At 38.3% G+C, this 13,421-nt stretch overlaps 1 protein-coding gene across 3 annotated transcripts in view; it reads left to right on the top strand.

Annotated features, from left to right (window-relative positions):
• VPS50 (VPS50 subunit of EARP/GARPII complex) overlaps positions 1-13,421 on the top strand; it is a 193,960-nt gene that overhangs the window by 26,152 nt on the left and 154,387 nt on the right. For all 3 annotated transcript variants that reach the window (XM_074945916.1, XM_074945917.1, XM_074945918.1), the window contains exons 3-4: positions 6,139-6,261; positions 9,646-9,717. In XM_074945916.1, the coding sequence (XP_074802017.1) occupies positions 6,139-6,261; positions 9,646-9,717 (195 nt within the window). The remainder of the gene's footprint in view (positions 1-6,138; positions 6,262-9,645; positions 9,718-13,421) is intronic.

Below are 13,421 nucleotides of genomic sequence, written 5' to 3'. Positions count from 1 at the left end.
TCTTAAAGATTTGTGCACAGGATTGGAACATCCTCTCCTCTCAGTGGTGAGGGGTTGGGTTAGCCCTTAGTGGCTTTAGTTACTGAGAACTAGTCCAGTTGGCATGGGCAGGCTAGGAGCTGTAGTTTATGATGGCGTGTTTGTAGTCCTAGCGTATGGTGAGGTCTATTTGTAGATTAGTGTGTGTATGAACAGCATGTTTGGCACAGACCATGGAAAGAGAACCAAGCCATCTAGCTTGTCTTCAAGAAAAGAATGTGTGGGACAACCTAGGATTTCTTCTGAATGTTTGTCTGAACAACCTCTGAGACTGTAGTCCTTCTGGGGAAGGTTAATATAGAATTGCTTTCCCTTTTCTCAGTCACTTTGTTAGCTGTGTGTCATCACAACTTTACCACTTTTTAGTTTTGTGCAGAATCATCTTCTCCCAGATAGTGCATAACTGCTAATTCTATAAAGAGATCTAGATGTAGGTCTAGATCTAGGACATTAAATATCCATGCTGATTTCCATATAAATGTTCAGAGCGGTCCAGAATTTTAACACTTCTTCCATCTCACAAAGTTTGCTGTGTCAGTAGTTTGGAAACTGTTAGAAATTCAAGTGTTTTAAAATACTTTCCCCGTGTGATTACAAAGCTCAGAAAAAAGAGACACCACAAAATTTGGAGTCCAACATTCAGATGACAAGTTAGGTGATTTCACTTGCAGTGACCCAGAGGACAGATTAATCTATCCCAGTCCTCCACCTTTGAATACTTTTTTGTTTGTAAATCAGCCACCAGTTCCTTATGGGTGATGATATTTTACAGTACATTGAGTTTTAAACTAGCTTGTAACAGGAGTCTCTGTGTACTGACACAAAGCTGTGATTTATCCAGGAGACTGCTAGGAAATGATTTTCTAAAGGACATTAAAGCATCAGGTTAGAGTAGACTCCTTTAAAATAAAATACAGCGTGTTGTGAGGGTAACGAACCATGTGCCTCTAAATGTGTTCTGTTCCTTGCTACAGCTGACTAGGGCACGTGTGTCTTCAGGCGACGAAAACCTCCTTGGTGAGCTCAAAAGTTGGGACTGATCAAAGTGGTTTATTTTTAAATAACCTTTTAAAAACAGACATCCCCCTCCTCCTTTCTTTTGTGCATAGAAGCGATATGCAGGCAATCTCCCATTAACATCCAAATCCATTCCACAACCAGTCAATAAGGTCAATGAAAGCAACCCTAGTACTGCTTGCTTCTCTAGAGGTGGGGAACTTCATGGTTTGTGGGGTTTTTTTGTGTTAATTTAGTGCTGGATTTTCAGTTCTGGCTAAGTGAAATCCTTCAGTTATCCCCAGGACCAGTACTATATAGACAGAATAGGCCCATCCATATCAATGTGCCTTAAACCTGACTTGCGGGGGACCTTCTTCTATCGGTGAGAGGGAAACTAATTGTTGTGCTCATTCAGTTCTTGCCACTTAGCTGAGAGAGCCAACAAGAATGCCAAATTTGGTAGAGGTGTATGATGCTATGCGTACACGTTCATTGGGAATGGGATTGAGACTAAAGTCATTTCATATAAGCCATTAAAAAGCTGTAAGATGATGATTTTTGTACAGCGCTCTTCAGACATAAAATTGATCTTGGTTTTTTATGGGCTGGATTCAAGCTAATGACCATGGCTTATATCAGACCACCAAAATGTTTGTTCTTTAGTCACTGTGATCTTGGCTAGATTCCTCAAACTCACCATGCATCCATCAAGCCCACTAGAAATCTGGGTGAAGAGTAGGGCTCTGTGAAAATTGTCCCTGAACTAAGCTTTCTTAGGTACATGTATATTAAAAGCAAAATTCCCTTTTGAACTACAGTTGCACAGGTTTTCCACCAGATGGCACCTAAGCATAGTCAATCACAACAGCTGGGGTTGAAAGAACATTTTCAAAGAGACTCTCTCTGTTTACTTCTGAAAATAAGATGATGAAAAAATTACTGCATGCAGTGATATAACCTATTTCATGTAATCATGCGTACTTCTATTTTATTACTTTAACTCTTGAGCAGCACGTCTCACCAAAAGCACTATTAAATCTCTTCAACTCAAGAAGCTTGAAATCCCATTTCTTTTCAAAATATCAGAGCAAGCAATTACTGTTGGTTTATTTTTCTTTCGTTGTGAAAAATGTTAGTACAGATGGGTCACTGACTTCATGCTGTTATGTTACCCTCTTTGCTCTTTCTACTCGTCCAGAAAAGCAGTTGGCCACTGTTGGAAGAGAGGCTACTGGGCTATACGGACCATTGGTCCGACCCAGTATGGCCATTCTTGTGTTCAGTGCCCTGCTTTTTGGGGTCTCTCTTGTTTTGATGTAAAGTATGAATTTACGTTATTTTGAATAATGTGGGGAGCTAGGGACTATTTAGTGAGCCTATTATAACTGATTGTGTATAAAGACACTCTATCTTCCTATGCCCTCTATTATATTTATTTATCATTGGAATTCTCTTTGTAGATGTTTTGTTTGTGTTTTGCAGTGACTTTTAAGGATTTATAGGGATTTAAGTATTTGTAAAACACGGCCACTGGTAAATTAAAAATCCTGGGTCAGATTTACTGCCTAAAATCTGATGTCTCTGCCCAGTGGAACAAAGACTGAGGCCCCCTGCTGGTGGAATTGCGGTCATGCAACCACCCTACTATGTCTGGGGACTTTTGAGCTAATTGTGGTGGATTATAAAGTTGAAACAACAATGCCACCAGACTCCTTGTTGTTTTTGTGAATACAGACTAATAAGGCTACCCCTGATTATAAAGTTGGGCACTTTGGTCTGGGGCATTCAGCAGATCTGCTGCGTTAGTGCATAGCCTGGGACAACTCCACTTGTGAAGTGTTCCTATACTATGGAGCCTTGACCCAGGGTGGTGTTTTGGCTTTTTGTGAAAGGCAAGCCTGTTACTCCTCTCTTCTAAGAAATGTTTCTGTCTTTTACCCCTCTAACAGGAACAACCTCTGGGACAGGGTCCCCCATGCTAATAGCGAGTCCCTGATAGTGAACCCAGGGGATGTTTAGGTACATTCTGTGACCTATTGAAGCAGTGGGAGAAACTTTCCATGAGAGATGCTAATATCATGTCCAACCCCCTACTGCTCTGGGGAGTAAAGGATTGAATGACTCTTTAATTTTGATGTCCTAATGCTAGTGTGTGCTACTATTAAACCGCCTGGCTGGCTGTGGACAACTTATTGACTTCAGATTTGTTCTTTTCACAAAAAGAAGTCAGACATAGTTTTTGACCTGGTCTATTTCCTTTATAAAGAAAAGCATTTAAAAGTTGTAGCGTTATAAATGTGAATTATGAGGCTTGGACTGATCAAATAATACACTAGTGGTTAGACTGTCTGGTCCTAAATTTACAAGCTGGAATGTTCCATGCTGTTGGATGAGTCGAAATGATTCTTTTGTTTTAGAGATTTGTCAGGGGGATTTGTGTTGTGGAGAGAAAAAACCCTCCAATAAACAACAGCAAAAAAATAATAAAAAAAAAAAGTGTCTCCCTTGCCCCTGAAAAAAACAAAACTACTAAGGGCTTTGGATTAAAGGAGCAAAACTCTCCTGGAATCTTTGATTTGCTGTCTGAGCATAGTTTGAGTGAAACTGCAAGTCAGCTCCAGTCCTCCTGGCTAGTGTTACCGTGCAACATGCCAAAATTAATGAGTAGGAATTAGTTCAGTTTCTCGAAGTTTGAGGCTGAGATCACTCTTTATAACTAAGATGTACTCAGGACGTCAGATTCATCCTCTGTAACTGCATAGAATTTGGTGGGTTTACACCAAAAATGATAAATGGTTCATTGTATTTACTGAATATTATCTTAGTTCAGCCTAAATTTCTTGGTGTTGACTGTGTGTAGATGTCTGAAGTTGTAAAGGGTTGGGCCAAAGCTACTCTCCAAAATAAAATAGTAGATAGAAAAACTTTTTTCTAGCCAGGTTCTTTGAATATTAACCTGATCCTGAATATATAATAATGTATGATGTAGTATATCAATGTTTTTATTGTAACTTTGCCTAAATAAAAAGTTAAACAAAAAACTCCCACATTTTTTCGTATTGCTGAGAGCCAAGTAGTGACTATTTTCTCCTTTGTTCAGAAGAACTGTCTCCTCCCACACATTTTTTTTTTCAAGCCACCAGTTTTATTTTAATATAGCCTCCATCTGAAGCTGCAGATAAATGTAATTTCATTGTACTTGTCAAGCCATGAGGTTGTAGTTTGGTGTTCCATCCTGCACAGATAGTACCTCAGCATGTGAACATAGCTGAAATTCATTTTGAGACAACTTGGCATTCGTCCCCTCCAGACATGGATCATTAGAGATTGTACTGCTCAGCCAGTGGACCATTCTGTTGCTGACCTGGTGGGGATGATAGGATTTGTCTATGGTTATTAACAAAATACCTCCTAAATGTTGTCTGTCTTCCTCAAAGCTCCCATTGGTACACGGACAACCTATTGCAAATAAAATGCATGGCATGGAGATGAGTTGTCTCGTTCCAAGGCTGAAAAACTGCTTCAGAGAGACTTTAAATTCCTGTGCTGTGGTGGTTGTGGAGACAAATGAGGTTTTTTATTTAGCTTCTGCAGAGTGGAAATATTGCAGGTGGAAGTACTTGGTAGATTTGGGCTGCCATACTGTCATCCATCTGAAGTGGTACAGATCCAGGTCTGGAGGGGACCAACGCCAAGTCGTCTAAAATTGAATTTTAGTCATATTCACTTGCTTAGGCACTACATGTGCTGAATGGAACACCAAACTGCAACTTCATGGCATGCATGTGTCTGTGTGTGCCTTTTTTTTTTTTTTTTTTTTTAAAGCAAGGAGCAGTGGTATTGAAGATTTACACTTCCTTAAGGGATGGCAAAATACCATTTTAGCTCAAAAATGTTCATTTGGACTTTGCTTACTATATCATCACTTTGAGGCTGACCTCTACCCACCTAACCTACCTTGTTTGGGTACAGTTGTTGAGAAGGTGGCAGCACAATTCAAAATTTCTGGAGTCGTCTTTTTTTTTTTTTTTAAATCTGTCAGTTAAATGTCCGATGTAGCTGTCTAATTGCCTGAGGGTTATGGGCAATTTGTCTTTGCGATAGAAGTCGGATGTTTCTCTCTCTTTTTTTCCTTAAAGATCTGTCAGAATCTTAGTTATCATTAACCATTAAGATATTGCCTGACATTAGCAGGGGCCAGTAGGATTGGTGTTGTGTGGCATGGTTATTTGCTATCTAATAGATATGTTGCTGACTTGACTGACTGTAGTGGAGATAGGTCACTGATTTATGGCCTCATCTTTCTGGTTTTACTGTGTGTGTTCTAACTTGCTTGAAGCTTACTAACATAAAATTCTGGTCATTTTTCCCTCCTAAGAAATTAATACACTAACTTCTAAGAAATGGTTAACATGAATATTTTATGGAAATATTCCCTCAGCTTATTTAAACTAGAAAAACTAACTTTGAGGGCAAAGCTCTCTATTTAGTTTTCAAATATATTTAATTCACTTTGAAATATTCTGAAACAATTTAGTTAATGGAAATAGACTGCTGTACTGTACCTTGTCTGATTCTTTCAGGAACATAACAAATCACAATATTTTAACAGAGAATGTCTATCATTTATTTAGGAAAGACTCTGCTTGTTAACTTTGCCTTTAAACTCAACCACTTTGACGTGATTTGAAATAGTGCCAAGCACTTAATTGGTTCCTTGTGACTTCAGTTGAAGTGGTGAGTGCTCAGCACTTCTGAAAGACAGGTCTCTGATCTATTTTGCTTTATTTTGAGTTTTCCTTAAGTGCTGTGAACACCTGGGGAAAGACATGACCCTATAGACATCTGTACCATGTTTCAGGAACAAAATGTATATTGGTACAGCGATAACTAGGCAATTCACAGCAGTTATAGCATGAGTTCTGCTATTTGGATAGTCTCCCACTTCCAATATTTGAAACAGACTGAAAAATACAGCTGTTTCTGTTTTGTACCCAGGGCTCTCACACTTGTATAATGGCTTTGGAAAGCAGGTTGTCTTGAGAGTGCAGTGTTCCTTCTATGTAGTTACATTTACTAAAAATCAATATTTTTGTTAAGGAGGAGCTGAGAGAACTCCGGGAACAACCAACCGATCCTCAAGCCCAGCAAGAAATAATTAACAGCATTGAAGAAGTGTATTTTTCCAATGATTCCTTTGATATTGTGAAGTATGAGTTGGAGGTAAGAAGTCTTCCTCCCCCCCCCCACCCCCACAAGTCAGTATTCTAAAAGACATTAATCGATGACATTTTAGTCAATGTTCACCCTTTCATCTTGACTTCAATATTTATTTGTGTGACTTATCTTTTTCCTTAACCCAGAATTAAGATTTCTCTGTCATGCTGTGGTTGTATAGGGCCTGATCCAAAGCCCATTGATATCAATGGGAATCTTCCTATTGAATTCAGTGGCTATAGGATCCAGCCCATTGGGCTTCCAAACAGTTTAGAAATCAAATTGTTTATGAAATGGCCCAAATAATCAAAACTGGGAAATTGATTAGATTTGGCAGCAAAACTGTATTTTTGGCTTTATTTTGTTAGTAACCAAAACTAGAATATGTTGCGTGTTGATTCTGCTAGTAATAATAATAGGGCTCAGATTTTCCTAGATGCGATAGCTGATGGATTCCTTCAGCAAGTAGTTGCTGAACCGACTAGAGGGGATGCCATTTTAGATTTGGTCTTGGTGAGTAATGAGGACCTCATAGAAGAAATGGTTGTAGGGGATAATCTTGGCTCAAGTGATCATGAGCTAATTCAGTTCAAACTGAACAGAAGGATTAATAAAAATAAATCTGCAGCTAGGGTTTTTGATTTTAAAAGGGCTGACTTTCAAAAATTAAGAAAATTAGTTAGGGAAGTGGATTGGACTGAAGAATTTATGGATCTAAAGGTAGAGGAGGCCTGGGATTATTTTAAATCAAAGCTGCAGAAGCTATCGGAAGCCTGCATCCCAAGAAAGGGGAAAAAATTCATAGGCAGGAGTTGTAGACCAAGCTGGATGAGCAAGCATCTTAGAGAGGTAATTAAGAAAAAGCAGAAAGCATATAGGGAGTGGAAGAAGGGAGGGATCAGCAAGGAAAGCTACCTTATTGAGGTCAGAACAAGTAGGGATAAAGTGAGACAGGCTAAAAGTCAAGTAGAGTTGGACCTTGCAAAGGGAATTAAAACCAATAGTAAAAGGCTCTATAGTCATATAAATAGGAAGAAAACAAAGAAAGAAGAAGTGGGACCGCTAAAAACTGAGGATGGAGTGGAGGTCAAGGATAATCTAGGCATGGCCCAATATCTAAACAAATACTTTGCCTCAGTCTTTAATAAGACTAAAGAGGATCTTAGAGATAATGGTAGCATGACAAATGGGAATGAGGATATGGAGGTAGGCATTACCATATTTGAGGTAGAAGCGAAACTCAAACAGCTTAATAGGAATAATCAGGGGGCCCAGACAATCTTCATCCAAGTATATTAAAAGAATTGGCACAAGAAATTGCAAGCCCATTAGCAAGAATTTTTAATGAATCTGTAAACTCAGGGGTTGTACCGTATGATTGGAGAATTGCTAACATAGTTCCTATTTTTAAGAAAGGGAAAAAAAGTGATCCGAGTAATTATAGGCCTGTTAGTTTGACATCTGTAGTATGCAAGGTCTTGGAAAAAATTTTGAAGGAGAAGGTAGTTAAGGACATTGAAGTCAATGGTAAATGGGACAAAATACAACATGGTTTTACAAAAGGTAGATCGTGCCAAACCAACCTGATCTCCTTCTTTGAGAAAGTAACAGATTTTTTAGACAAAGGAAACGCAGTGGATCTAATTTACCTAGATTTTAGTAAGGCGTTTGATACCATGCCACATGGGGAATTATTAGTTAAATTGGATAAGATGGGCATCAATAGGAAAATTCAAAGGTGGATAGGGAATTGGTTAAAGGGGAGACTACAACGGGTCCTACTGAAAGGTGAACTGTCAAGCTGGAGGGAGGTTACCAGTGGAGTTCCTCAAGGATCAGTTTTGGGACCAATCTTATTTAATCTTTTTATTACTGATCTGGGCACAAAAAGTGGGAGTGTGCTAATAAAGTTTGCGGATGATACAAAGCTGGGAGGTATTGCTAATTTAGAGAAGGACAGGGATACCCTACAGGAGGATCTGGATGACCTTGTAAACTGGAGTAATAGGAATAGGATGAAATTTAATAGTGAGAAGTGTAAGGTCATGCATTTAGGGATTAATAACAAGAATTTTAGTTATAAGCTAGGGACGCATCAATTAGAAGTAACGGAGGAGGAAAAGGACCTTGGAGTATTGGTTGATCATAGGATGACTATGAGCTGCCAATGTGATATGGCTGTGAAAAAAGCTAATGTGGTCTTGGGATGCATCAGGAGAGGTATTTCCAGTAGGGATAAGGAGGTTTTAGTACCGTTATACAAGGCACTGGTGAGACCTCACCTGGAATACTGTGTGCAGTTCTGGTCTCTCATGTTTAAGAAGGATGAATTCAAACTGGAACAGGTACAGAGAAGGGCTACTAGGATGATCCGAGGAATGGAAAACTTGTCTTATGAAAGGAAACTCAGGGAGCTTGGCTTGTTTAGCCTAACTAAAAGAAGGTTGAGGGGAGATATGATTGCTCTCTCTAAATATATCAGAGGTATAAATACCAGAGAGGGAGAGGAATTATTTAAACTCAGTACCAATGTGGACACAAGAACAAATGGATATAAACTGGCTACTAGGAAATTTAGATTAGAAATTAGACGAAGGTTTCTAACCATCAGAGGAGTGAAGTTTTGGAATAGCCTTCCGAGGGAAGCAGTGGAGGCAAAAGATCTATCTTGCTTTAAGATTAAACTCGATAAGTTTATGGAGGAGATGGTATGATGGGATAATATGTTTTTGGTAATTAAATATTCATGGTAAATAGGCCCAGTGGCCTGTGATGGTTTATTAGATGGGGTAAGATCTGAGTTACCCGGGAAAGAATCTTCTGTAGTATCTGGCTGATGAATCTTGCCCATATGCTCAGGGTTTAGCTGATCGCCATATTTGGGGTCGGGAAGGAATTTTCCTCCAGGGCAGATTGGAAGGCCCTGGAGGTTTTTCGCCTTCCTCTGTAGCATGGGGCACGGGTCACTTGCTGGAGGATTCTCTGCTCCTTGAAGTCTTTAAACTACGATTTGAGGACTTCAGTAGCACAGATATAGGTGTGAGGTTTTTTTGTAGGAGTGGTGGGTGAAATTCTGTGGCCTGTGTTGTGCAGGAGGTCAGACTAGATGATCATAATGGTCCCTTCTGACCTAAATATCTATGAATCTATGCTGTGTGTGTGTGTGTGTGTGCGTGCACGCGCGCACATAATCTGTTGAATAGAAGAAAAAGCTCTGAGATTTTGATTATCCATTACTGGATACTCACCATAATGTAACTCTGACTTTTTATTGTTTATCATTGCCTTACTTTAAATGCAGATTAGATTGTTTCCTAAACGCATTTAATTATATGTACACTTCATCTATATTCGTTTTTCATTGGTTTTAATTTTGTCTTCTACATACAGAAGCTTCCTGCAGTTCTTAGTCTTCAAGAAATGGAAGAATACAGAGACAAATTAAAGCAACAACAAGCTGCTGTAAGTAAAACTGTGTCCTCCTTTGTTGAGTGTGTAGAACTTGATGCTACTGATGTGTTGTGAGCTCCAGTAGTTCTTCCTATATTTATTAAGAATATCTTGACATGGGGCTGAAAATAATCTTGGATCCTTAAAGGTATTAACCCAGTTAAGTTAGCACTAAGTTTTATGTTTTTTGTTTTATAGTGGAAAATCAAGATCAGTAAAATATGATGGTCAACTTGGCCTCAGGTCTTACCAGTATACCACTTTTTTCTTCAGCAGTATGGACTTTCCTCATTGGCTATGTTCAGGTCTACCAGTACTTTGAAAGACAAGGAAATGTATGTTGCTTTCAGCACTGTAACATCTTTAACTTTTTGTTCTTTTGAGGAACTTTTGGTAATGTAAAAACAGCTTAAACAAAATACAAATCTATTATGTAGCTGCACAGCTATCTTGTTGGCTGTTTATATTTGCAGTTGGTGGTTTGTTATATTTTCACCTTGCCAAATTTTATTCTTTCCCAGTGTGGATGTCTTCTAGTGAACGCTGGTGCACAATTATTGTGGAATGAGACAAATAAAATATTAGAATTGGTGGTAGCTTCCTTTTATGATTATGGGGAAAAAAATCAGTGTAGCTGTTGGATAACCTCACAAGGGGGGTACTTACATTTTCTTGCAATACATTATACACCTTCTAGAATATATTTCCTACCAAAATATTAATTATTGGTTCATTGGTCTTTTAAATATGTGTAATTAGATCAGGCATTAACTTCCTGTAACTTTTAGAGTTTATTGGAGTATAGCCATTAGTGAAACTACTATAGGAAGCTTAATCATGTTTTTAAAATGAGTGAAATATTAGGAAGAAAAACACTGATTCTGTAACTAGACTCTTCACAGTACAAAAAAGCCTCAGTCCTTCAACCTTGTGTGTCTTCAAGATTTCTTCTCTTAGAGCTTGGCTTTGAAGTTCTACAGGTATCAGCCTGTTAAACATGTGCCAGCACTTTTCAGTCTTTTCATCCTCAAGAGATGGAAGAATGAGATTCCAAAGGGAACGGGGCTTTTTTTTCTCTTCACCAAGAAGAAAAGTTTCGCAGTGGACATCTGGTGACAGCATGAAAATCTACTGGAGAACATTCAGGACAGAGAGATGACTTGATGGAGGGGGAACCAGTTGTCTCTGTATCTGCCAAATGCTGACTGTCCACACCATAAGTAAAAAAAGGATTTCTCAACCACAGTGCATACATAAAGGAAAAAGCAAATTGCAAATAAAAATATTTAGTAAACAGCAGAAATATCTTTTCATGATTATTTTCCCCAAGACTGTTGTTTACGTCTTCCTTAATCTGTTTTAAATTTCTTCCTAGCATAGGTGGATATTGTCATTTGGGCAGGGTAGCCTTTCCACTTCTAGATCCTGTTGACAGTAACCATTTGCCATATGGTGAAAGAAATCAATGGGGTGTTTTTGCAGGAGACCTGGGTGATTGGTATAAATTTTATCTTTCTTCTCCCTGTTAAATCTTGTGTGGGATATTACCTGGGGCCAAACCAATTTAAAATTTAAATCAATAGTGTTAAGAAGACATTAACACATTTTATGTACGTCAGCACCACAGAATTCTGCATCTCATTTTTTGTGTACAATTCTAAAAATATTGTTACACACAGGCTACTTGTCAAGGTTCTTTCCCCACTGGGAAAGATGTGGGGACGTGCATGAAAGACCCCCTAAGATTATTCTTACCAGCTTAGGTTAAAAACTTCCCCAAGGTACAAACTTTGCCTTGTCCTAGAACCCTATGCTGCCACCACCAAGCGTGTTAAACAAAGAACAGGGAAAGAGCCCACTTGGAGACATCTTCCCCCCAAATTATCTCCCCAAGCCCTACACCCCCTTTCCTGGGGAAGGCTTGATTAAAAATCCTCACCAATTTGCATAGGTGAACACAGACCCAAACCCTTGGCTCTTAAGAACAATGAAAAAGCAATCAGGTTCTTAAAAGAAGAATTTCAATTAAAGAAAAAGTAAAAGAATCACCTCCTGTAAAATCAGGATGGTAAATACCTTACAGGGTAATCCGATTCAAAACACAGAGAATCCCTCCAGGCAAAACCTTAAGTTACAAAAAGACACAAAAACAGGAATATACATTCCATTCAGCACAGCGTATTTTACCAGCCATTAAACAAAAGGAAATCTAATTCATTTCTAGCTAGATTACTTACTAACTTAAGGAGTTGTGAAGAGCATTCCTGATCTGTTCCCGGCAAAAACATCACACAGACAGAGCCTTTGTTCCGCCCCCCTCCAGCGTTGAAAGTATCTTGTCTCCTCAATGGTCATTTTGGTCAGGTGCCAGCGAAGTTATCTTAGGTTCTTAACCCTTTACAGGTGAAAGGGTTTTGCCTCTGTCCAGGAGGGATTTTTTAGTTCTGTATACAGAAAGGTGGTTACCCTTCCCTTTATATTTATGACACTATTTTTAAACTGCTCATACAGGACTAGGTCATTTCAGTATATTGACTGACGATACAGCACATCTGATAAATACATCCTTTAAAAAGGTGGATGTACATCACCATTTCCATAACTGTAGATCCTAATTTTGGTGTGTATATCTCTAGTTGACATATATAATTACAGTAGTAGTTTAAACGTATATTAGTCATTTGCAGTGGTGCTTTTTCCTTTTGGCATTTGAATCTTTAACATATGCTCTATTGACTTTCTTGTTATTTACAAAATGACCTCTTGATTGTGATAAAACATTTCTTGACATTCCATTTTTTCATTGGGTTTCACCACATGCTTTTGTACAATTGATCTTGGTCATGTTTTCTTAAATTACTTGATGTGGTGGTTCTGTGAGGAACAGGGCTCGGTGATTTATCTTAAATATCTTTTCAGATTCAGCATGTACTTGCAACTGTTCTGTTATGTGATATGGATTCTAGCACACTCAGGGCTCTTTACTGTCTGTATCTATCATCTTAGTGCTTGTATCTTTAATCTGTACAGCAGGAAGTTGGGTCTTACCTGCACATCAGTTTGCTTTTCATTTTAATTAGTAAAGTGCCATATGTAGCCATATTTTCAGTTGGCATCAGAAAAGTGTAGTCATTTATTCAGCTCTATTTTTGAAAAACTGAACTAATTCTTGTTTTTCATACCATGTTGCAATTTCTTTATATTGACTATTGTTGCCGGTCCCATTGTTCGGAATTGTATTTCTGGCTTCTAAAGTGAAAAGATATTAACAAGAGTTGTGCTAGCTTAGTTGTACTTTTAATAGTGCATTATACAAGATGCCTTTGCATAAAATGCTAATTACCTAATGAAATTACTAAATCAGTTGATATCAGAAGAAGTTGTGATGACTGTGTGTGAGAGAATATTTAACCTCCTAAAATAGAAGGTATTGTACTACTGGTATTCAGCAACCTTTGAAATTATATGGTCATTCAGTGGAGTGACTGGGCCTTGCTTTCCCTACTCACAACTGAATGTTATCAGTAGTGCTGACTTGTAGAATGGTTGCATAAATGATGATGGACAATCCTGGGATGTATGGCTATTGTTTGTGGGATGTTTATGTAAAAGAGAACAGAAGGTGATAACTTAAATGCATTTCATATGACAGAACAATTGCAAGTAAGTGCTGAATCTGCAAAGATATTTAACTTGAATAATAAATAAATATATTT

This window comes from Natator depressus, chromosome 2 (assembly GCF_965152275.1).
Source record: "Natator depressus isolate rNatDep1 chromosome 2, rNatDep2.hap1, whole genome shotgun sequence".
NCBI classification, from domain to species: Eukaryota; Metazoa; Chordata; order Testudines; family Cheloniidae; genus Natator; species Natator depressus.
This window is presented reverse-complemented; position numbering and strand designations above follow the sequence as displayed.